Below are 23,155 nucleotides of genomic sequence, written 5' to 3' on the forward strand. Positions count from 1 at the left end.
GGGGCCGGGGGAGCCGGCCGGGGCCCCCCTCACTGCCCGGCCGCACCCGGCGGCTGCGGCGCGATCGCGGGGCCGCCGGGCACAGCCGGCGTCTCTCCCGCTCCCGGCGCGGCCGAGGCCCCCGGGGCGGCCGGGGAGGCCGCTCGGGGGCAGCGGGAATCGACACGAGGCGATGCGAACGGCTCCGGGCGCCGCCTGCGGCGGCTCAAAGTTCCCCAAAGTCGCCCCCGGCGGGGCGGAGCGGGGCCGGCAGGGGCCGCGCCCCCGTCCCTTCCCCGCGGAGCGCGGCCCGGCCTCCCCGGCAGGGGCGGGCACGGGGCGGAGCGCGCCTCGCCGGGCCGGGCCGGGCGGCGCCGGAGGGCCGGGGAAGCTGCTGCACCTGATACACCGGGGCGGGAGCGCGGCGGAGGAGGGCGGGAGGGAGCGGCGCTGCCGCCGCCTGCGAACGCCTCTCGCCGCCGTTAGACAGCGCTGGTCTCGCCGCTTCTCCCTCCGCCCGCCCCTTCTGCGCGGAGCTGGGCTCTCGCTCCTGTTCCCCTCGGGGCCGGCGGCAGCGTGTCCTCCTCCTCGTCTCCCCTGGGCCCCATGGCTTCGGCCGGCAGCGGCATGGAGGAGGTGCGCGTCTCGGTGCTGACCCCGCTGAAGCTGGTGGGGCTGGTGTGCATCTTTCTGGCGCTGTGCCTGGACCTGGGAGCTGTGCTGAGCCCCGCTTGGGTGACGGCGGACCACCAGTACTACCTGTCCCTTTGGGAGTCCTGCCGGAAGCCCGGCAACTTGGACAGCTGGCTCTGCGAGTCGACGCTGCACAGCGGTGAGATTTGGCTGCCCCCGCTGCCCCGCTCCCCTCCGCCGCTTGCCCTTGCTGCTTCCCCCCTCCTCGTCCGCCTCCCGCTCCCTTGGCCGCAACCCGGGCAATGAGAATTCCTTCCCCTCGCCGTGCCCTGGCTGACCCACCAGCATCCCTCAAGTTGCCTCTCCTTCACCCTTGTCTCCTTCGGGACTGTATGCCAGTCCTTCCTGGGGCCAGTCCCCCCGGACCGGAGCAGTGCCCGGGGCTGTGCCCCGCTGCCGCCGCCGGTTCCCAGCCTCGCCCGCTGCCGCCCCTGGTCCCCGCCCGGCTCCCAGCGCCGGCCGCCGTTACCGCCGCGAAGAGTCCCTTGCACCTTTGTCCGCCCGCCAGTCCTCCGCGCCCCTTCCCTTCCCTTCCCTTCCCTTCCCTTCCCGAGTCTCTTCTCCCTACTCCTCCCCGTCCTCCCCCAGCCTCCCCGACCCGCATCTCGCCGGCGGTCGGGCTGGGGTGGAGGCGGCGGCGCTCCCAGCGAGCGGCGTGTGCGGGAGGGGCAGCGCCGAGCGCCCGTGCGGATCGTGTTCGGAGGGTGCGGGAGGTGTGAGGCTTCAGTGAGCGAAGCGAGTCACGTATGGTGACTGGTTCCGTATATGCCGTAGTGTTGTCATAAAAGATCCCGAGTTTGAATTAGTTTTGATTATTTTTTCCGTGTGGCGGCTTCCCCAAAGAGTGAGAAACTGTTTGGGATCGAGTATCTTATACTTCCCCTCCACCCCCATCTGAGAAGTCTCTGGTTCTGGAAAGTTGGGGCTTCCTAAACCAGAACCGGTTGCTACTTTGTCCAGAGTGGGGACGCCTGGGCTTGGACTCTCTCCATCACGCCGGGTGTGCGTGTGTGTGTCTTTCTCTAGCACGTACTGATCTCCCCATCGTCTTTCACGCTCCTTTGCCTTCATGCCATACTCCCCGTTGTGATTTCGTGATGCTCATTCGTTCTTCACCTTTTTAGGTCTTTGATCAGAGATTGTTTTTTTTTTTTTTTTTTAACGTCATTTCACTATTGCTTGGAGTACTTAAAAAACGGGTTGTGAATGATAAAAACAGGCTGCCTGTTGAATATTTTTCAGTAAATTCTTTTGTAGTGTGATAATTGTTTTGGTTTTCATGGGTGGTTTTATTTACTTTATGCCTGATAGCAACTTCTGGAGCCCCAACAGAAACACTGACAAATGCAGCCAGCCTCCCCCCCAACATCGTTTTCATCCCCGTTCCTGTCCACACACACACACACTTGCACTGATAAATCATCTGTTTGGATTGCTGTGCTCTTTGGTTGGGTAAATCGTGCAGGGACAAGATGTGTGATTTGGGAGGGAAAGCAAAGGACTGACTATATTCTTGGTGTGTTTTGTTTTCCTCTCTTCTCTGAAGTCCTTCTATAGGTTCTGGGAAATAACTGTTCTCAGTTTGACTTGGAATTACACATGTTCCTTTGCTACCGTGCTTATTTTGTTTTTTCTGCCATGTGCAGTAATATTTGAGGGTTAAAATGTTGTTTGGGATTTTGTTTTAAGTAACATAAAATGAATTGTAAAGAAATGCCGGTGTCAGTCAGTTACCAGGGTATCTGCACAAAGTTTGGAGTGCTTTCTTTTCCTTCCCTGGTATAAATGGAAATTTATGTAGGAATGTCAGCTTCTGCATGTCTCCTTAGCAACGTGAATCCTTTGCCCCTTCTCCCTGTCTCCTGAAATAGTATCCCCTTGATTACAGAAAGACTTTTCAGATGGCTTGAATGAGAACCTGCTTCCAATCCCCCCCAGCTCCACACACTTTACTGGGCTCCCCCCTCCATCCATCTCCCCGTCACGCATGCGTGTGTACACACACATGCACACAAAAGTGGGACGGGGAGAGAAGCAGGACAGCTTATGGAACAGCATAAAAGGACACTGATCTCTCTTGTTCCTCTATTCATCACCTCTCTGTCTGTGGGTATGTCAAAGGTGAATGGGTGAAGATAGAGAGGAATGAGATGTATTTTTCATCAGATGCTGTGTGTTGAAAATCTGATCTGTCCTCTGCTGGTGCCTTCTATCATGTGCACAAATTCCTGCCTATCCAGTTTTATTCAAGTTCCTTGAATGAGCTTTACCCATTTTCCTCAAATACTTTCCAGTCTAGTAGAGCCAAGTTTCACAAGCTACTGTGGAAGAGGTGAATGATTGTTTTACTTGAGGTAACAGGGATAAACCCTTCACTTTCCTTGTGTTCAGCACAGAGCACTGCATTCTGACCAGACCTGAAATATGAGAAACTGCACTGTTTTCCTCTTGCCTTCTGCTAGTGTGGTGCAATTGCCATTAAAGGCAATAGGAGGACTGCCACTAAGTTCACCAAGTAGGATTGGGCTCATATTTGAGACCATTTTGTGTGCTGGCATTAATATTTTAAGTGCACTTCCCGCCTACATTGTGAATCCAGCAAGCAGCATTTTGCAGATAGTGGAGAGCTCCCACAGGGAAAGCTCTTCTAGCTTGATACTGGTGCAGGCAGCTTTGCAGCTAGCTGTGAGAAGCAGCAGCACACACAGGAAAAAAGGCATCTTCACCCGTGGTTTTAAGAGATTTACTTCATCATCTCTTGAAGGAGAGCACCTCAAGTGGCACCATCAAGGGCAAGCTCATACTAGAAGCTGTTAAAGCATATTCGAGGTTTAATTAAAAACTTCTGTTGTAATTAGATGTAGGACCCCTGACTGCTGTCAGAAGGGCAACTTGGTAGTGGAGAGCGGAAGGAAGTGCACAGAGCCTGGTTGCATTGGCTGTTGTAGCAGGGAATAATCTCATTTTTCCTGGAGCATTGCTAGTACTTGGAGCATGTGTTCACATTTGTTCTTTCACTATTCCAATGGCTTTTTTGTAACTTGCAAATACTGTTTGGTCATATACTACTTTTAAACTTGTGTAAGTACTTCACCATAATTATGGTTCAAGTATGTAAAATAGTGAATCAAATTAATTTAATTAATTTTTTGACATATGAAAATTATAAACTATCTCATCTTAAATTGCATTTCTTTTTTTTTTTTTTTTTTTTGAGTCTTTCAGATCTGTATAAATCTCTTACTAGCAGCAACTTCAGGAGATGAATAACAAAGTTGCCAGTGTGGAAAGCCTCATTACAAAATCTTGAAATTCAGAAATGCAGTTGTAAAACTCTGAAGTTTCACCACCTGTCTTGGCATGTAGCTATTTTCTGTTGTCAAAGCCTATCTTGGCTAATGCACAAGTTGACTTTAGATCAACTGTATTTTAAACTTGTGTGTCTTTAAACAAATTTATTTTTTAGACCTTATTTGAAATGCATTATATCTAGTTTGTGATGGCTCATTTACAGATTTATCAAGAGTTATATATGGATATTTATTCCTGTCACAAAATTAAAATTAAATGCATCCTGTGTATAACTGCCTAGTGTATCTATACCTGCACAGGTACTTGTCTTCTTCCTGCAGATTAATAACGGTAAATTTGAATTTGTGCAATAGACTGCAGCAAATATGGCTCTTTAAATCAAAGATACACAAAAGTAATGTAGAAGAAATAAAGGGCTCCATAGAATCTGACCTGCAGGTGAACATTGTCTATTTTGACTTAACTATGTGTATATGCTATTCATAGAAAACAATTGTTCCTTTGCAGCCTTTCAATTTATTGTGAAAACAGCATATAAAAATACATTTGAATGGTTTTGATTAACTGTATTCATTTTGGTGAATGTGGGGTATATGGCTTTGTTACTTTACAACCTGTGGATTTCTTTATGCAACATTCAGTTTTTTTCAAGAATATTATGCTCTTTTAGAACTGCCCATGAGTACTTGAAAAACAAAGCATCTCCAGGAAATACATGCAGCAGAGTCTCTGAATGTGTATTAAACTTTGTGATGAGCAAACAATGAAGGTAAGCTTAGCCTATAGCATAGTGCAGAAAACAACTTGAGTCTAGTTTTATGCTTGTAATTTTGTTCTAATTTGTTCTTAAAATAAAAACAGCATCAGAGGCTGTTCATTCAGTAGCATTTCAAGGGGCTTAACCTTAATTACACACTGGATGCAGATATCTGAATTGATATGCCAGAATAGTCTTGGATGGTCTCTCCTTGTTCAGAATCTAAGGAGCTGTTCCAAGGGGAAATTGCTAGCTCAAAAGCAGCTTCCTCATTAGAAGATCTGGATCATTGCTCAGATTTGATGTTGACATGTGTTTGTGAAAAGCTCAGCAAAGCTGGTAGTTTGCTATAAAATAACAGAAAAATGAATGTGATTTTACTTACCTGAAAAAAGTGGCTCATACAATCTAAGGAAGAATTAATAAAACATTCCTTCTGGTTTTGAATACTGTAGTCTGTCTTTTTGTGTATTAACTCTAATAATCATCCCCAGCACTGTATCTGAAGATGGATATAAAATCAAAAGCCATACCACTTCACACTCAGTGTCTAAGACTCTGAGCAGGCTGATCTAATTTTGAATCTTCAACTTCAAACTTGAAGGTTAGCACTACTTTCCATGGGGAGCTGAACTAGGTGACTTCGAGATGCCCTTCCCAACATAAATTATTCTTGTGATTCTGTGATGACTGATACTCTGTTTATGCCTGATGTCTATCTGGCTTCTTCAAACTGAGAAGACAGAATGCCTTGAATTTGCTTAACTACCTCTCACAACAGCCCCTGATAGAGTATTTTAAGGAATGAATGCTCCTTGTCTTACAGATGGACCAGTTATTTTAGCCTCAGACTTCCCAAGGCCATGGGAGCAGCAGATCCTTTTTCAGCAGTCTGAACCTTTTAGTATGTTGGCGGCTACCATTGCAGCCACCCTTCTCCAAGCAGTAAGAGACATGGTTAGAGCACATCTGTGATGTTTGTGTGAGTTTATCTGATCAGGGCAAGAGCACCACACACCTTATCCGTGATAATACTCTTAAAAAAAAATAAAGACTTGTAGCTATAGTGGGTTATTGCTACTGCTGTTGTTCATTGCAATTTTAAAATCAATAATGTATCCTGTTGCTTTAAGTTTTGTCTGTTAAATATTATGTCCCTGGAGTTAGGCATAGTGCAAGAAGTTTTAATATTTGATGAGATTTTTATATTTAGAATTGCATAGAGAGTGGCCTTGCCTCTGCTACTGATTTGTGGCCCAAGATGACCACATAAGATTCAGGCTAACAGGAGGAGTGGTAAAAGTCCAACCAACTGTATTGCTTTATGTATTTCGCTTGTTCTCCTTAAAGTCATTGTTCTGATGGGAAGTACACCTCAAACTCTTTTAAATGCTACTTGTTTTTCTCAAGGAAGAATGGAATGTATTTTGAAAGTTGCAGAAGATTGCCAGTTTTCTGGAAGAACATTGATAACTGTGGAAAATAGTTACATTCCAGTTCCAATGCAAAGCATAGTATTTCAGATTGCTAAAAAGTAGTAGCTTTTATAGAAGAGGTCAGAAATAGTGAGCTTACTGTGAAAAGCTTGTATAACACATCTCCCACACTTCTTTCCTAATGGCAGAGTTCTAAGAGTTCCAGGTTTTTGTGAAGTTCTCAAAGTTGTGGGGGTGTGCAGTTGTTTGAGTTTTTTTAATTATTTTTATTGAATGAATGAATATCCAATAATTAAAATGACATAGTAGCAAGCTAATCTCAGTAGAATGCTGTGTATCCAATAGAGGAAATGCCCGAGTACATGCTGTACTATTCTGTGAATGAATTATAGATTACATGATTTTCTGTAATGCTGTGCTTGTCTTGAAGTCCTCTGTTGGCAAAAGCAGTGTGCAATGTGTGTTGTTTATAAATGGTAAAATAAAGATCTATTTAATGGCACCATTTATTTTTTTATTTGAAGTTCTGCTGTGTTTAAAGGACTTGGTGATTTTAGAAATAAAGGCAGGCCACAGAGCACACATACAACATACCTTACCCCAACCCACACCTCTGCAAAGTGTATATATTTCATATAAATAAGGAATACAAGCTTTATTCTTTAGGAGAGGTGTGTGTCCATGGGCAGATGAGCAAGCAGCTGCTGCGTTCCACGTTGCTCATGCATCTGCACTCCCCCCAAGCATTTAGACCATTTTGTTGTCTTGCTGTCTCTTTGACACAGCAGTAAAGTTGCTTACCATATTTTTACAGATCTAACCAAATTGTCCCCTGCACTCCCAATGGCATCTTTGGGTGGAAGGTGAGGGGCACTGCTTTCCATGGCGAGGTGAGCAGTCTGCATAGTGGCTGCCTAGTTTTTCTCCCAGACTTTCCAGGCTGAGGAGAGTAGCTGGGAGAGCATCATCTGCCTGGAGCACCCTGCCAGTGGGATGTTATCTTGCCTGGAATTGTCAACCTCTTCCTCTCTCATCTCAGTTACCTTGCTCTTGAGAAGAGGAAGGCCATAGGAGGAGCCCAGGTGAGAGGGTTGCAGCTCTGTAGGGGGCTGCTAAGGCCTTTTTCCCTCAAAGGTGAGAGAGCCCTGAGTCTGGGCCATCATCCAGTAATGGTCAGCATTCCTGTGCATCAGGGGAAAGGTGCATCAACAGCAACAGAAGGGACCAGTTAAATAAGAGGCTCTCTGGAGCAAGACTCAGATCTGGATTCCCTTGTACCTGTTTGTTCATGGACCTCATAAATCTTTTTGTGCCTTGGGTCTAGCAGATGGAGGAGGGCAGTTACAGTCTACCCTAGCAATCAAGAAATCCCACTGGGAAAAGGGAGCAGAGGTGTGAGTTTGGAGTCTGGAGCCAGAACTGGGAAGCAAAGGCCTTGCAGGTTTTGAGAAGCTCTCTAGCCCCTGGTGTATGGCAGCTAAGGAGTTCTCTGCCTTTCCTCCTGCACTGGTCAGCTACCCTTGTTCTCCATTAGCATTCTGCATCTCTGTAAGACATAGGCTCTGCACCAGAAAGCTGTTTTTTGGATATCTCTCTGCTTGTTCTCTTTTTCTTTGACTGATTCTAAGTGACTCTCCACTCAGCTTCAGGAGCACTAAATCATCCTACAAGCCTCTTGTACAGTAAATGCAGAATGACTTATGCCTTATGTGGAGCCTCTGAATTATCTTTAGGAGGCACTTAGGGATTTTGGCACCCAACATAAAATGCTTAAATTTCTCTTTGGGTGTTGTCAGTGTCCTGGTGAATTGGAGCTCTGGGAAAGTCTTCCTGTTAGTCCCACAGGTGTTGTGCAGCACTCGGGTTATCCAGGGCTTTGTCCCATGTGCTGCTATGTGTGGATAAAGACAGATTTCTTAGGGAAAATGTCCTGTCCTTCTTTTTAACATATCTGTGACTTAACATAGTTATTTCATTTGTTTAAATTTATGGGTTTTAAAATAAAGCCTTGGTGTAAAGTGAGTTCTCTTTTAAGGAAATTATGCTTTCAGCCAGAGCTGGCTGGTTCCTGTAGCTCTGGTAATGCTTTTCAAGTGTCTGAGTGACTTGAGAGTAGCCACATGCACAAGTAATTTTCCTACTTCAGAAAAATCTTATTCTCAACCCATAAAATAAAAAGAAAATATAAAAGCCAGCGTATGTCTGTGCAGCAGCCAGCACTAGTAAACATAGTATACTAATCAATGAGCAGAAAATATTTATTGTCATTTTAGTACAAGGCTCCACTGTGAAAAGCTGTGGCTAGAACAATTTATGGAGGTTTGGTGTGGATCTTGCCAGGAAGCACTTGTGCCTGCAGCGTGCAGAAATGTCCATTGTGGGATCCCAAAGGGCTGCACTTGCAGGCTGGCTGTACAGGAGCAGAGGAGTGTGGACCCAGGAACTTGCAGGCACTGGGCTTCCCAGCTTTAGCCAACATCCCCTTCACCCAGGGCAGAATTCTGAGCAGCTCTTGGAGAACTATCATTTTGCCTCAGGTTGAGGCTCCAGAGGAGACCTCTGTGGAGTAATTTGATTTGAGAACTTAATGGCCCCCGCTGTTCCTCAGCTTTTCCACAGAATTCAGTGGACCTTTGCCTTGCACAGAGGCCTGTGCTCATGATCCTGCTGAAGAAAGAAGAAATCTCATTGATCATGCAACCAAAGCACTTTTAGGAACTAGAGTTTGCCTTTATGTTTTTATATATACACTACACTTCTTAAACTTCGTTGGCTATTTGATATCTAAATTTGAATATGAAGCAATTAGGAATATCTCTAGCTATCATATTTATTTAAGTTGATTTTTATGATACTCAGTGGGTTACATTTAGTTTCTTATGTGTGGGTGCCTCACGTTTCTCTGCTTCACACATTCTTTCAAAATCATTATTCTTGATTTTAAATGCTATATTGCAATTTCTTAGAGTATTTTTTTTGTCTGAGGGCAGGTACTTTATAAATAGAAGCATTGCAATGACTCAAAACAACTTACTTGAGTGTTGTGGTTTTGTTTCTTACCAAGATTTTGTTTTGTTTAGAAGGTCAGGCATTGTCTTCATCATGTAATAGCTGCATGCATTTTGGTACTTCAGCCTTTATGAGAAAACTTGTTGAAGAGCTGTTGTATGGAAGAAAGGAATATTTGATTGCTTCTTAAGAAATTAATTCAGTTCACATGCACTGTCTGGAAGAGCCCTATACACAAATGCTTCACATATTCCATGGGTATGTTTCTATGCCCACCACTTCTTCTACTTCTTTTACTTGGTAGAATACCATGTTGAAAAAATTTAATTATGGGGTACCTTACTGAAGACATGACATCTATACTAGCCTTTTGCATTGATCTTTCTCGTATTAAAAAAAGGACCTAGTTATTAAAATACACATTTCAGGACTTTGATGTGATTTCTTCTTCTTTTATGGCTTTCCCTGATTTTTTCCTAGTAGTGAAGTATTATTTTATCCAAGAAGTTGAGGAAATAGTGCTGCTCTTAATTAAAAATTACAGCTTAAAGCCTTGGGTCATTTCTTTTGGGGAAAGAAGGGAGGAGAGTTAGAAATGTCAATGTACAGCTGGCACTGTGCCTCTGGGTCATTAAGAAACAGGCAGAATTTCCAAATAGCAAGGAGACCAAGCTGTCCCCCAGAAAGGCACTGACTGTTGTATGAGGAACTAACTGAAAAGAAACAGTATCATTATGATTTCGTAGCTTTTTTTTTTTTTTTTTTTAACTGAAGATGGTAATTTTAATAAATTTTTCACCAAACACATATTGAAAATATGTCTTAGGTGCCTAGCTTCATTATTATATATATTTCCAAATACTGAAGCCCACATCTCCAATCTAATGGGCAGATTGTTATAGTTAAAAATATGCAAACACTGTAATCGCTGTCAGAACTGCAGTGTATCTTTCTCATGGTTATAGACATTGGGATGCTTCTTGGGGGTTTTCAGACCTAAAAATAGGATACATTAAGTGAGCCTTAAGAAATCTCTCGAGTTACTTAAAAATTGTCAAAAATGTCTTAATTTTAGTTTGGATGGGATAGGTGGCACTATTAGTGTAGTTCTTAATGAATTGCTAAAATGCTGGAACACTGAAAAAATCTAAAGTTATCTAAGCCAATAAAGGGAATCTTACTTGGGCATGACATTAGGTCACAGTACTTTTTAAAGTCTAAAAGTTTATTAACATTTCTGTGAGCTTTACTAGTTTTTTTTTTACTAGTTACTAATATTTTTCTTGGATGTGTAGTTCAAAAAACTGTAATGGTGTAAAGCAAAAAAGACTGCTATGTACTCTTCAAGTGTAACCAATTGTGTTTTGAATGCAGAAAACTAATAATTATCATTATAAGGCCCCATTTTATTTGTGTTTTTGAATATTTCTATCTCCATGAGAACAAGCAGTTCTCACTGAACTGCTGAGGCTCCTGAACTTACAGTTCTTATTAGTAACTTATTTGCAAGATTGGTGCATGCCTAGAAGAGGTACAAGCATATTTTGGATGCTCTGAAGTAGGTTTATGATGTTTATGTTCTGTGAACCAGTAGCACTGTGTAACAGAACAATCTCCTGATCCCATTCTGGTGCTGTGTCCTGTAAATCACTCTTGGGTAGTCTGAGAAGCACTACAGATCTTTATTGCTGAAAAACTCTGTTTGCTGTATGTGTTTATATTGTAGCTCTCTGATTTACAGGGTGCTCTGCCTCCAGAGGTAGTGGTTCTATTTTCTTTGGATCTTTCTTTTATTTTGTGTGAAGTCCAATGGCATGGATTTAAAAAAAAAATGCTTTTAAGTAGAAGACCGAGAAGATTTTGCTTTCTTAGTCCACCATAAGCTTTATTTTGTCACCAGATCAAATGGCTTTTGGAATTGAAAGTTAACATTTTTTCCAAGATGACAAGGAGATTTAAACATGTAGTTACTGTGGTAGCCACTATAGGAAAGTTTAGTCCTGTATTCTTTGAGCACTAATGTCTGACCTTCATGATGTTCTTCAACCAAAGTCCCTGCAGCTCAAGGCAAAGGCTGGTAGCATTCTATGCTCCCGTGAAAGGGACTAAAATAAATAGGCAATTCCAGATGTGGCCCAGAGCACAGCATTCAGTACCTGCTCCCCAGCTGGTAGTGAGGAGCAGTAAGAGCCCTGATTTTGTCCTGCTGTCAGCATCACTGAGTAGGTTGTCTTACTCAAGAAATTAATTTTGTTTATCCAAGGCAGTTCTTTTTTAGTTGGGAGTGTAGGTGTCTCCCAACACTCATTTGTCCTTCTACCTCCTACATCAGTACTATAGTAAGGTAGTTTGTTTATTTTTTAACCTTTCCAAAATCTGTATATTTGTCCTGGAAGTTTAACTATATTCTATCCCCACATTTATATCATCTTTGCCTAATTTATTGTCAGTTGTTTGGTGATTTTTCCAGTGTGGTTTTGGAAAGCACTAGGATGCTTAACCTTTTTTTTTCATTTAGCTGCTACTCCAGTGTTGAACACATTCCCTTTGCATTACAGTTTGGCACCTGATCAATGCAAAGATAACATTAAATATTTAATTATTTGTGGTGACTTTCAAAAAATCTTAGTTTCTGAGTTTTCCTGTCTGGCCCTTTGATTTATTTCATCAATTTTATGTGCCTTTTAGCTTTGGTGTGCTATGGATTTTTGTGGCTGGTTTTTGTATCTGTGTAGTTTTCTACTGCAAGGATTCCTTTCATATTGTTCCAAAGTGGTTCATTCTGTGTATTTATTTCTCAGTTTTATATCTGTAATGCACTCTGATATTGGAAAAATCCTTTCTAAATCATCAGTACACTAACCTCTTGGTGTTTCTGAAGGCTCATGTTAATATTAAAAACCACTCACTGAAACATCTCTGTCTAGTACTAAAATCATATTCCCATGCCAATAATGGTAGTGTAGCAGTGGGACACACAGCAAACTGGCATTAGAGATTGCATGCTGATGATAGAATGAAAGATTGTTCCCAGCCTTGGGGTTTAGTCCAGTAAGAAAACAAGGAGTAAAATATCTTGGAAGGTTGAGTACTTAGTAATCAAATTATTAGTAAAAAACATGCCTGGATTTCTGAAAAGAATGAAAATAAATGTGTGTACTTGCACAAACACACCTTTAAAATCACTTTCTTTTCAAGCAATGCTTTTATAGCTCTTCTACCCACTTTCTTCTTTTAATCTCCTTCATCCTTTTTCATGTAATATGTGAAGGCTTTTTGGTAATAACAGCTGCCAGCATTGCATTCCCAAACTCCACAGCTGCACTGTCTGTATCTTCAGCTGATTAGAATCCTCTTGAAACTGCATCCATTGTTTATTTAAAACAGTGCTTTTTACTCATTCCCAAAAGAAGATGTTCATTGTTGTTGTTGTTTTAGTAAACTTAAGATATCTAAATTGAATTTGGAAATAATAATCTTATTTTCTTTGAACTTGGACATTTTATTCTGAGTTTCACGTGACTGGTAGTATTTTCAAAGTAGTGAGATGCAAAGGATTCATAGGTCCTTTTCCCATATGCTGAATTTATATCATCTTCCTTGACCTAGTAAATAGTAGTGACAAGCAGTAAATAGTGATCTGATTCTTTTTCTTGATGCCTGCTACTGGAGAGATGAAAGGTCTTAAATATTCTTTTGGGAAAAGAGACAACCCAAAGCCTGTGCCTTTCTAAAGTCCCACAGAAGCTCTTAAGTTAGATTTTGGATGTTGTATACATGCATCATGGCCATCAGCTTACAAATGGATTCTGATTTATGTGATTTAAGACTGCAAATATGTTGTTTATAACTGCATCCATTATATATGAGAATAGCTAGAAAATACGCTGGGCCAAGTGCAGAGGTTGCTTTTGGGAGAAGAAAACCTGACGCTTGAGGATAACTGACATTTTAAAATGGGCTTGAGAGTTGACTGGGTCTGAGGCTAATGATTGTTACTGCCTTTAGAAATTCATGATTTCCAGCTGTCTTTTAGTGTTGAAAAAAAAACATTTTGAACCTTTGAGTATCTCCTCAGTTTTGTTACTCATACTGTGTGGCCTTGGTACTTCCCAAGGGACAGGTGAGTGATGAGGCTCTGTGCATTTCCCTTGCTGTGTCATCCCAATCAGCTCAAGCAGAGGTTTGAGTTTCACTCTCTTTTGTGAGAAAGTTACAGCAGACTGAGGGGCAGCTAACACAACACCAGCTAATCCTGAGCCAGCCTCAATTTCTCATTGTGAATTGGATAAAAACCAGGGGACCAAATGACTCAGTTTTACTTGAGACAAAATCCCAACGAAGCCAGCTGAGGCTTGAGTAAGCGTGGGAGGTTGTGGCACTTTGCTTCTGAGTTACATCTGTTTTATGAAGGTGATTCACTAATTAGGGGAAAAAGAAATTCAAGGCACAGCTCTTTATTTACTCAAGCCTTCATGCAGCCTCTGTGTTCCTCATATTCTCTTGTTTCTGTCAGGCCTGTGGGGTTGTTTTACTGAAATCGTATTATTATTTTTTTTCCCCTCTTTGTTTTTTTTCCCTTTAGACTGGCAGATAGCTACTCTGGCTCTGCTACTGGGTGGTGCTGCCATTATTCTCATAGCTTTCCTGGTTGGGCTGATCTCCATCTGCGTGGGATCTCGGAGGCGGTTCTACAGACCAGTTGCAGTCATGCTCTTTGCTGCAGGTAAGCTCTGGCATCATTAAAAAGGTTTCCTGAGAGCAGCTGAACTTTCATGGAGGGAGATATGCCTCGTTCTGCATACTAATTCAGAGGTGTTTGGTTACTTCTGTCTTAACTCCAGTGAGGTTTCTCAGGCTGTAAGTTCTGCACAGCATTAATCATTTTTGCAGTTGCATTATTAGTTCATAAGCAATTATTTATTTGCATTATATTTATGAAGTACATGCAGCAGGGGAAACTAAAGAGGATAAATCTCAAAATACCATTTTTAATCTGTGACTTTGTGATGCTTGATGTCCCCATTTTTATTCTTCATGCAAAGCCATTTTTATTTTAATGTTCTCTCTTTTGCAATTTTAAAACAGGGAAATTAATACCCAAAGGTGAACCCTGGAAGCTCTACATGTGAAAATAAATAGGATTATCTTTCAAGGTGTTTATATGTGCCCCTGTGCCATAAGGAATTAATTTTGTTGTGTCATCTCGCTTGGTTATTAATTTAACAAGCTGTCACATTGTAGTCCCTATTTGGTTTTAAAACCACAAAAATGGAACAGTTTATATAAACTATCACAAAATCTTAAGGGAGACCTAAGAATCTGAGTTGTCTGTAAGACTGGTCCAGTGAGGTACAATTACAATATCAAATCATCTCCTTTTATATATTCTGGTGCCCTGGGGCTTCGTCAGCATGGATGTTTCAGATTCTCCTGGGACTCACCAACCATGGTTTGCCTTCGTCCTGTCACTCACATCTGCATTGGAGCCAGCAGCTTAAGCCCCTTCTGATAGCCCATAATGAAGAGGATGACAGAACCTTTGGGATGTATTAAAAAAAGCCACTTAGGAGGATATGAGAGGATGAGAGCGTGGAATTGGAGGGAGTTTGGGATGAAGCAGTTTGGGATGAAGCAGAACTCCAGGAAGGCTCCTGCTGCCCCCTGCTGATAACATTGCCTTGATGGAACCAAGCCCTTCAAGATGCACTTTTATGTGCTCAAGACATATTCCTAGATTACATTTCATTTGCTTTTAGGAAATTAAAGCAACCTAGGATCAGGTTCCCTGAGTGGAAATCGTCTGGTTTTGTTGTCATTGCTTGCTTGGTTAAATGAATAAAGGTACTGGTGCCATTGTTTTAAAATTTAGTGTTAATTCTGAGGTTTATAAGGTATGCTGGGCAGTTAACTTTGAAGGAAATGGAGTTATTTAATTTTTGTAGTGGTTTCTTGTTTGGCTTTTGGCTTCATTTCTCAAAACGTCGTGTAGTAACTTGATAATTATTCAGCCATACATGCCTGTCTTGCTGTGTCGCTCATTTAGTAGTTAAGTTTGTACTAAAAAAAGAAATGGCTTTCCACAAGAAAAGATTTCCTCAAATCCTACTGTTTGTCTTCATGTGCTCTTCTCTGCATAAGATTGCTTCTAGTCTTTACTACAAAAGGTTGATGTTGAAGGGGTTTAATGCTTACTTAAATCTAAGAGGAAATTAAATTGGTTCTTTAGCTTATGGTGGTGTTTACATCTTCCCTTTGCCTCTGTGTGTATGCATGTGCATTTTGAACAGCCATAACCTGAAGCATATGAGAGGAGAGATGATGAGGCCAAGAAAACCTGCCCCATTCTTCTTGATTATCTAGCAAATCTGAGGAGAATCCTTTCAGGATTTGACACTTACGTTGTTAAAAGACATTTCTTTCCTACAGATTTTATCTTTGATGTCAGCAATTTGTAGAGATGAATATGGATGGCATATCTTGAAAGAATTATGGAAAGAATCCCCCACTGAAGAGGGGAAAGTTAAGACTGTAGCAGTTTGTGCCTTATGCAGCTTTCTGTGGATTCAAGCTTTCATCTATGGATTTCACAAATCTGTCAGGATAAACACCACCCTGACCTGTGAATGTGCTGGCAAGACCAAGTATTCTGTGTAACTCTGGCTGGGAGTCTATCAGCTGCCTCTGGAAAAAGGGCAAAGTATGAATTGCCCAGAGACATTTAATGATGTGTGGGTGTTGGGTAGAAAAGGTCTCTGTGTGGAAGAAAGGACAAAATGGAAAAGTTATTTCCAGGTGCTTTATAAGAGTCTAAACAGTTGGCTCCAGGCTATTTTTTTTTTCCTTCAAGTTTTGTTTTTTTTTTTTCCTCAGCTTCAGGTTTCAGTTAGCAACTCTGTAGGTGAGGGAGAAGATTGACTGACTAGGACTGGAGGAGATGAGAAAGAAAAGGACCAAAAAAACCAAAATTCAACCTAGATGCTGAGAATAAGCCAGCAAGTAATGAAAAGATGTGAATGTGTTTTCATTGAGCTGACAGTATGTACTTTAATGTTGAGAGGTAGAAGAGTGCCTCACGTCATGGAAAAATATGGAGCAGACAGGGAGGCAGTTGCAGGAAATCTTGCATGGAGCCACCTTGGCTCGTGTGGCTCTTTGGTCTAGTGGAGGTCTCCAGCTCATGGACCTGCTGGAATGTCTTAGAGCTCATGGGCAAAACTGGCCCTGGAAACTGCATCCTCAAAGTGCAGGCTCACAAACTTGTGAGTGCAGGAGTTTCATGATACACTTACTGTTCAACAAAGTGCTAACCAAGTCTAATTTAGGGGCAGAAAGAGAAAGTGTGCTTGCTGAAAGTCCATAAAAGAAACAAAAGAAAAATTAAAGCTGCTTGCCTTTTGGTGCTGTTTTAACAATTGTGACAGTGTTTGGAAGAATAACCTGTTGACATTAGTGAGCTTTTAGTGCATTTCACAAGATGCTTTTACATGCTAGATAAGGTAAGAGAGTAATATAAAATGGTGGCAGGTAATAATTGGAGAATACTTAGGGAGGTATCTTTTAATTCTGATAGAGCGAGCACAATCCAGCTGGACTGCATCCTCAGTTCTGTGTTATTGCCTATTTTCATAATGATGTGGAAGATAGAAATGAAAGTTTACTTGTCAAATTTTACAGTGGAAGTAGAAAAAATTGTGGAAACATTGAAAGCCAGGATTTGATTTTGTGAAGTTGATGGAATGGTCTGAAAAAGTAGGACTGACTTCAGTAGAATGTAGTGCAGGTTGCTACAGGGCAGCAAAAAGAGTCATCATATCAAAGAAATACTACTGGGGAAAATACTCTGTAGGTTATGTGCTCCAATCTCCTTGTTGAGGCAGGATGATCACTAACAGTGACAGCTTTGTCTAGTCCAGTTTTGAAGAAATTCAAAGATGAAGATGTTGCAGCCTTTCCAAGCATGTTGTCCTGGGCCCATACTACCCTCCTTATGATACTTTTTTCTTTGTTGATGTCCATCCTGAATCTCTGAGATTAGTGTCCACTCTCATTACTACCAGCTTGCTTGGCACTGCAAAGAGGAATTTTTTTTTCTATCATTGTTGCAGCTACATTTTCAGGTAATCTTTGGAACTTATTAATGAAGTGCTTTACTCATCTGAAATGAGCAGGAGGTAGAGAACAGAAGTGCAGAACTTACTAGCCAGCACCAGCATTTTCATAATTACAGATAAATTAGAAAGCCACATCATAAGTGGAGTTTTTTTTGATGTCAAAACTTATAGTCAAACATTTGTACAAAGAAAAAAAAGATGACTGAAATTATATTTTCCTACTTTTAAAGCATTTCTTACAATTTCTGCATGTTTGATATTGATGAGTATGTATAATTGCTTATATTTCATGTGAATGGCGTAAAACTAGTATTCCTGTTCCCATACTGCAGGCATCATAGTGCTTCATAAAAACATGTCTACATTTGAAGTGAACAATGAAGTTTGAGATGATTAGTCTTTTCTGAACAGCATTTGAGTAGCAGATTTTTTAAGATTTCCTTTGCAGCCTGTTTTTTCTACAGGAAAAGATTTGTGCTTCTGAAGAAAGATAGTACACACTTCCCTTAAGCAGATCAGCATAGCATGGAGTTCCTTTAAATTCATTAGAAATAGTAGCTGCAGGCATTGCTTTCAACATCTTTTGGGGTCATGCTGGTCATTTCTCATAACTTTGCTGACTGCTGCCTCAAGCTTACACAGCTCCCTTCCTGCTCTACAGGGAAAAACAATGACAGAAGGCAAAATCAATGCAAAATGATGACAGTGCTATGTAGGGTGGCTGCTCCCACCAGCCAATTGCTGCCAGCACTTCCTCTGAGTTCTACAATAGTGTATCTGGATCAATAGTAGGAAAAGCTGGAACCCTCACTATGGAAATGTCAAAAACCCTCTTGTGTGTGTTGCTGCTTTAGCAACATGTTCCTCTTCCAAGAGAATCACTTTTTTTTTGGTTGTGTTTTGACAAGTCCAATCTGTAGATTGAAATTAAGCATACTTCATATGTTACACTGGGGAAGGTGGAGACTTCCTTGGTTTGCACTTGACACAGGCACACATGAAGCAGTTTCTGCACTGACTCAGCAGAGATGCTGCATTCCCAGTGCAGGAAGGCACTAAAGAAAAACTCATACATTTCCATACATTTTCTTTCCTTTTTGACCTTGAATGGTCTTAAAGATGTTTCTGAAAGCTGAGCATATGTTGAGGTGCTTTTGGATGTAAAGATGGTCTAATTGTACAGAACTGGAATACATAATCTTTTCATAAGAGTAGGTGCTTTTCCCAGTGTACCCTGCCAGAGTTTCTCAAATGTTGCACAGTATTTTGTGAGCTGACAGACAAAAAATTATATTCAAATGGAATAACATTAAGTAACACTTCAATAACTGTAGAATTAAAAACAAAAGTCCTGTGGATTTTGATACCCACATCAGAAAATGTGCAAACATTATTCAGATTGTCAGTCTCAAGTAAGGGTCCAAAGACTTACTCTGTAGGCTCAGGTGGATGAGCTGAAATTTCCATTGGGGGTCTTACCTAAGAGTTTTATCACTGAGGTTCTGATGAACATGGGATATGATCTCCCCATATCAGTCATGTCCTCAGGACAGGTGAGCGTTTCTCTCCAGGGCTAATGAAAGGGGCCAGTTGGACAAGGGTGTGTGTGGGAGTGAAATGGCCAATGTATGTCTGTGGATTTCAGAGACAGTGCTATAGGAAGTAATGATTTTGAAGCTTTTTAATGTCTTGGATTTGACCTATTTTATTATCTTCTTTCATCACACAGTATTTCTGACCCACTCCCTAAATTCATACTAGTTTGCCAGTTTGAAGTTTAGTAACTGATCAAATTTTATAGACTCCTTGGTATTCTGTGCGAGAATGTCATTAATTCTGCTTACAGAACACAGTAATGAATATGAAATATGTGATTCACTGAGTCTCTACTGAGCACAAGTATACATCACCTATGACAATGAATTATTTCTAGGCTAAGTAAATTATTTGATTCTCAGCAACATTTCTTAATATGTATTCTCGCTTCTTGTTTTGACTTATTTATAATGGCAATAGAACAAATTTTGCTGTTATGGAAGGAGTAATGACTGCAAACTAAAATATAAAGGAGAAACAGAAAATAATTTGGGAAACACTAACTGTTTATATTGTAGACATTTGAAGGGTCATCATTATATCACAGCAATAATATTTGTTCATCAGTGAGGGAATATGGAAGAGCTGCTCTGTTCTCTGTGAATGAAATGAAGGTGATTTAAAAAGAGCAGCACTTACAAACTAAAAATCACCAAAAGCATTTTGAATGTTAATTTCAGTTATTTGATATTTTCTTTGTTCTAGGGAAACAAACTAAAGCTTTTTCTGACATTTGTATTTTTTTTTCTCTTTCAGTTGTTCTCCAGGTCTGCAGCTTAGTCCTTTACCCAATCAAGTTCATTGAAACGGTCAGCTTGAAAATATACCATGAATTCAACTGGGGCTATGGCCTGGCGTGGGGTGCAACTATATTTTCATTTGGGGGTGCCATTCTTTATTGCCTGAACCCTAAGAACTATGAAGACTATTACTAGAATCATTTAATGAAAAGAAAAAAAAAAAAAAAAAGGATTACCCCATCTTTTCTAGCTCACAGTTTTTTTAGAACACTTGTGGAGCACCAAACAGTCTGCTCTGTTGATAAAATAGCCTTTGCCTTTTGGGTGTGAACACTGTAACCAGCTTTTACAACCATTTAGAAGGACTGCAAACACTAGGATTGCTGATCTTACATAGGCAGATGCTGCAAGCTGCTGATACATAAACTTCATTTTTCCTGACAACAAGCAAAAGGATCTACGTGACAGCGATCATTGTAAGAAAAGTAGTTGGAATGAGAATGCAATGCCAGCATCTGCTATTGCCTTCAGGGGAGCAGCTGGTATGGGCTCCATTTAGAAGTTTCCCTGTATCATAGAGGATTCAGATGTCTGATAAGCAGGCAATGGCATCTTGTACAAAAGGCTGACTTGGGCCCTTGTTACTTGCTCAAAAGCACTCTTAAGGAATTAGTTGCAAGGGACTGTGTTGAGGGCAGTGAATGTAGCTGGTTAATGACTTGTCTAATATCTGCATTCAACAGTGTGCTGGTAGAATAATTAAAAAAAAGAAAAACCCAAACAAGCCACCAACCCACACAGGATTTCATGAATTAGTAATCCACATCACCATGCCAGCTGTAGCAGATTGTTGAAGGAAGTCCAAACCCAGAGACATGTGCTTCTGACTGTGTAGTTGGAAGTTGTCTCAGCTCTCAGTGTTTTGCTGGAGGGGTGAAGATAAAGGGGAATAGAAAAAGACCTGTTCTGTCCCTGAGACATCTAAAATGTGTGAATGAATTGCAGTTGTCCTGAGTAACCATTTAGCTTGCAAACATTGTCATGAAAAGAATGCATATGGAACAAGTTCAGTTATATTTTTGAAAGGTATTTGTTAGTATAAATGAATATATATAATGCAAATATATATGCAGAGGGAGAGAAATGATTCATCCTAAAATTGTAATATGAGCTGTGATGCAGTGGTTAAAATACTAACTTTGTATACATTCTTGAAAGTCTTGGATTGGTACCCCCAATTTTGATTGGTGTTACAAAATAAACACACAATGGTTTGTCTTCTGTATATGCCCTTGTACAGACTCCGTGTTATGGGAAATGCTTAAAAGCTCGCATCAAGTTAAGGTAGAACTGGACAAAAATAACTTCTTGCTATTCCATGTGTAATATTATACTTGCTAAAAATTCTTTTCTAAGGGTGTTGCAAATTAAAAAACTGCCATTTTTTAAAAATCTGGTTAGGTTGTGAGTGTCTCTGATCATCAAGAATGCAGCTGAGACCCCATCATGTCCATATTAAAACATTAGCACTTCAGGAGGTAATCTCTTGTTTTTAAAAACTGAGTTTCTAATGGACTTTTTGCTGATTACTCCTTGCTTGGTATGTTTCCCATTAAAACATCCAGAGACTGTACTCATGAAATGAAACCCAAGATAAAATAGGGAGAACCTTCACATGAATTAAATCCGCATCACTTTTATTTTTGTTTACAATTTGCTTATTTGGATATTTTCAATTAATTATAAGCATATTTTTATACAATAGTAATCTTTAGAAATAACTATTTTTTTTAATGGAGAAGTTTAAAATATATTCTATGTGGACCTCTGCACAAGCTGATATGCTGGGGTTGCACATCCACCTCTACACAAATGGTTTTGCTGGTTCCACAGAGAAGGTTCCTGAATTACTGGGTGTTAAGGTGGCATCTCTTGTGTTTCTACTGGGCCACCATCTCCAGGGTGCTGAGGGTCTGCAATGACCACAGGGCTGCCTTTAGGAGGTCACTGTGCAAATATTGCTGGCTTGTGGAGGTGGTTTATAAAACTCTGGCACTCTGGAGTTCAGTCTTTACTACTGTGGCAGAATAGAACTTGCAGAACTAGCAGTGATTAATTAGATTAGATGGAGCAAAATGACAGCTTGACATGGAAGGGACTGCATGGCAATGCCTGGAGAACAAAAAAGATGGGAGGAAAACTTGGATCCAGTTATTTCACAGGCACCAAGAGAGCATTTGTAACTCTGCTTTATTTCCTGACTTAAGGCGGATATTCAGTATATAGTTCACCCAGTATCTTTTTGAACAGCTGTGTAGTTCTGCTTTTATTTAGCAGCATGGAGAACATTGTAGTTTGGCATGGGAATTAGATTAGTGCAGAGAAGCCCACTGTGAGAAGATGTCTGTACCTTTCTAAGATGGTGTTTTGGGGCTGGCATTGTGGCACTTCGTCTGTGCTGACAAGAAGGTACAATGCTGAACCCACACTGTAGCCACTAATTTATCAAATTGTTTTTCTTGATGTAGAGTTTGAGTGAAAGCAGCTGCCAGGCCTAAGGCAGATGCAAATGAATGGTGTGTGCTCTGCAAGTCACTGGCTGTTAATGTGAAAAGTGTTCAGGCACAACAATTTACAAACGTGAATGCCTAAAGACAAAGTTCTTGATTCACAGTTGAGTCAGAGATCTGATTTTCAGTCCCAACATCTGATTTTTCTCTTGAAGGTGATGCATTCTACTAGGACCCACCTCAGACTCCTCAGGACCTTTGTGTTTGGGCATTTAGTATGTGGATTTAGGTACCTACCTTTAGCTTAGGTTGCTACTGCAGTGTCTTTTTTTATCTCTTTACCATTGCAAATGTTGGCAAGCATTCTGTTTCTCAGAACAGAACTAAAGGGAAATGCAACTTTGTGCTGATTCTTGGGGTTTTTTAGCCACAAAAAAGATGCAAGTCTGTGTCCTGAGTGTATGTACGACAAATTAATAATTTTGTATGTTGTACTTGTGTCATGTCACCATTATTTCAGTTATTTGACTTTATCTCACTGGCAGAATGATTCTCTCCCACAACAAATCCATTTTTTCTTCCAAATATATATGAATAAATATATATATATAGGAAACTTGCAAGCAGGGCTAGTTATTTGTATTTTTTAAGCTTAAAGTATACCGTCCGGTGCTGACAAATACCCAGCACCTCTTCTGGATTTCTTGCACAACCTTCGTTTAGCTTTTGTAAATTTTAAAAACAAATATAGAGAGACCTATGTGTTTGAAATATAAATGATATCTATGGATTAGCATGTAACTGTATATTATTAAACATGCAATGAACTGACTGGTAAGTGAAGTCTAATCTTATGGCTAGCAATGTAATTTATTCAGACTGTATTTTTGTACAGCGCAGTGCACACTAACCTATTGCCTCTGTGTCCTCTATAATGCCTAAAACTGTGCCTAGAAATTTCATTTATGTCTTTCAAAGAAAAGAAAAAAGATGATTAAATGCTTCATGT

The 23,155-nt window shown here is 40.8% G+C and overlaps 1 protein-coding gene across 2 annotated transcripts; it reads left to right on the forward strand.

Annotated features, from left to right (window-relative positions):
* The first annotated feature begins 377 nt into the window (after positions 1-377).
* On the forward strand, positions 378-22,879 carry TMEM47 (transmembrane protein 47). Of its 2 annotated transcripts, none has more exons than XM_053936180.1 (3): positions 378-811; positions 13,772-13,912; positions 19,653-22,879. In XM_053936180.1, exons 1-3 carry the CDS (start codon positions 586-588, stop codon positions 19,829-19,831), a joined length of 546 nt encoding a protein of 181 aa, XP_053792155.1. In that variant the 5' UTR covers positions 378-585; the 3' UTR covers positions 19,832-22,879. The 2 variants fall into 2 exon arrangements, with proteins under 2 accessions (XP_053792155.1, XP_053792156.1); XM_053936181.1 differs by lacking the exon at positions 19,653-22,879 and adding an exon at positions 14,600-14,744.
* Positions 22,880-23,155: the final 276 nt, after the last annotated feature.

This window comes from Vidua chalybeata, chromosome 2 (assembly GCF_026979565.1).
Source record: "Vidua chalybeata isolate OUT-0048 chromosome 2, bVidCha1 merged haplotype, whole genome shotgun sequence".
NCBI lineage: Eukaryota > Metazoa > Chordata > Aves > Passeriformes > Viduidae > Vidua > Vidua chalybeata.

Excerpts from the sequence above, each read along its gene's own strand:
- TMEM47 (XM_053936180.1), top strand. The coding sequence starts at position 586 with ATGGCTTCGGCCGGCAGCGGCATGGAGGAGGTGCGCGTCTCGGTGCTG. Across the intron at positions 812-13,771 it reads CGAGTCGACGCTGCACAGCG|ACTGGCAGATAGCTACTCTG; the intron begins GTGAGATTTGGC and ends TTTTCCCTTTAG. Across the intron at positions 13,913-19,652 it reads AGTCATGCTCTTTGCTGCAG|TTGTTCTCCAGGTCTGCAGC; the intron begins GTAAGCTCTGGC and ends TTTCTCTTTCAG.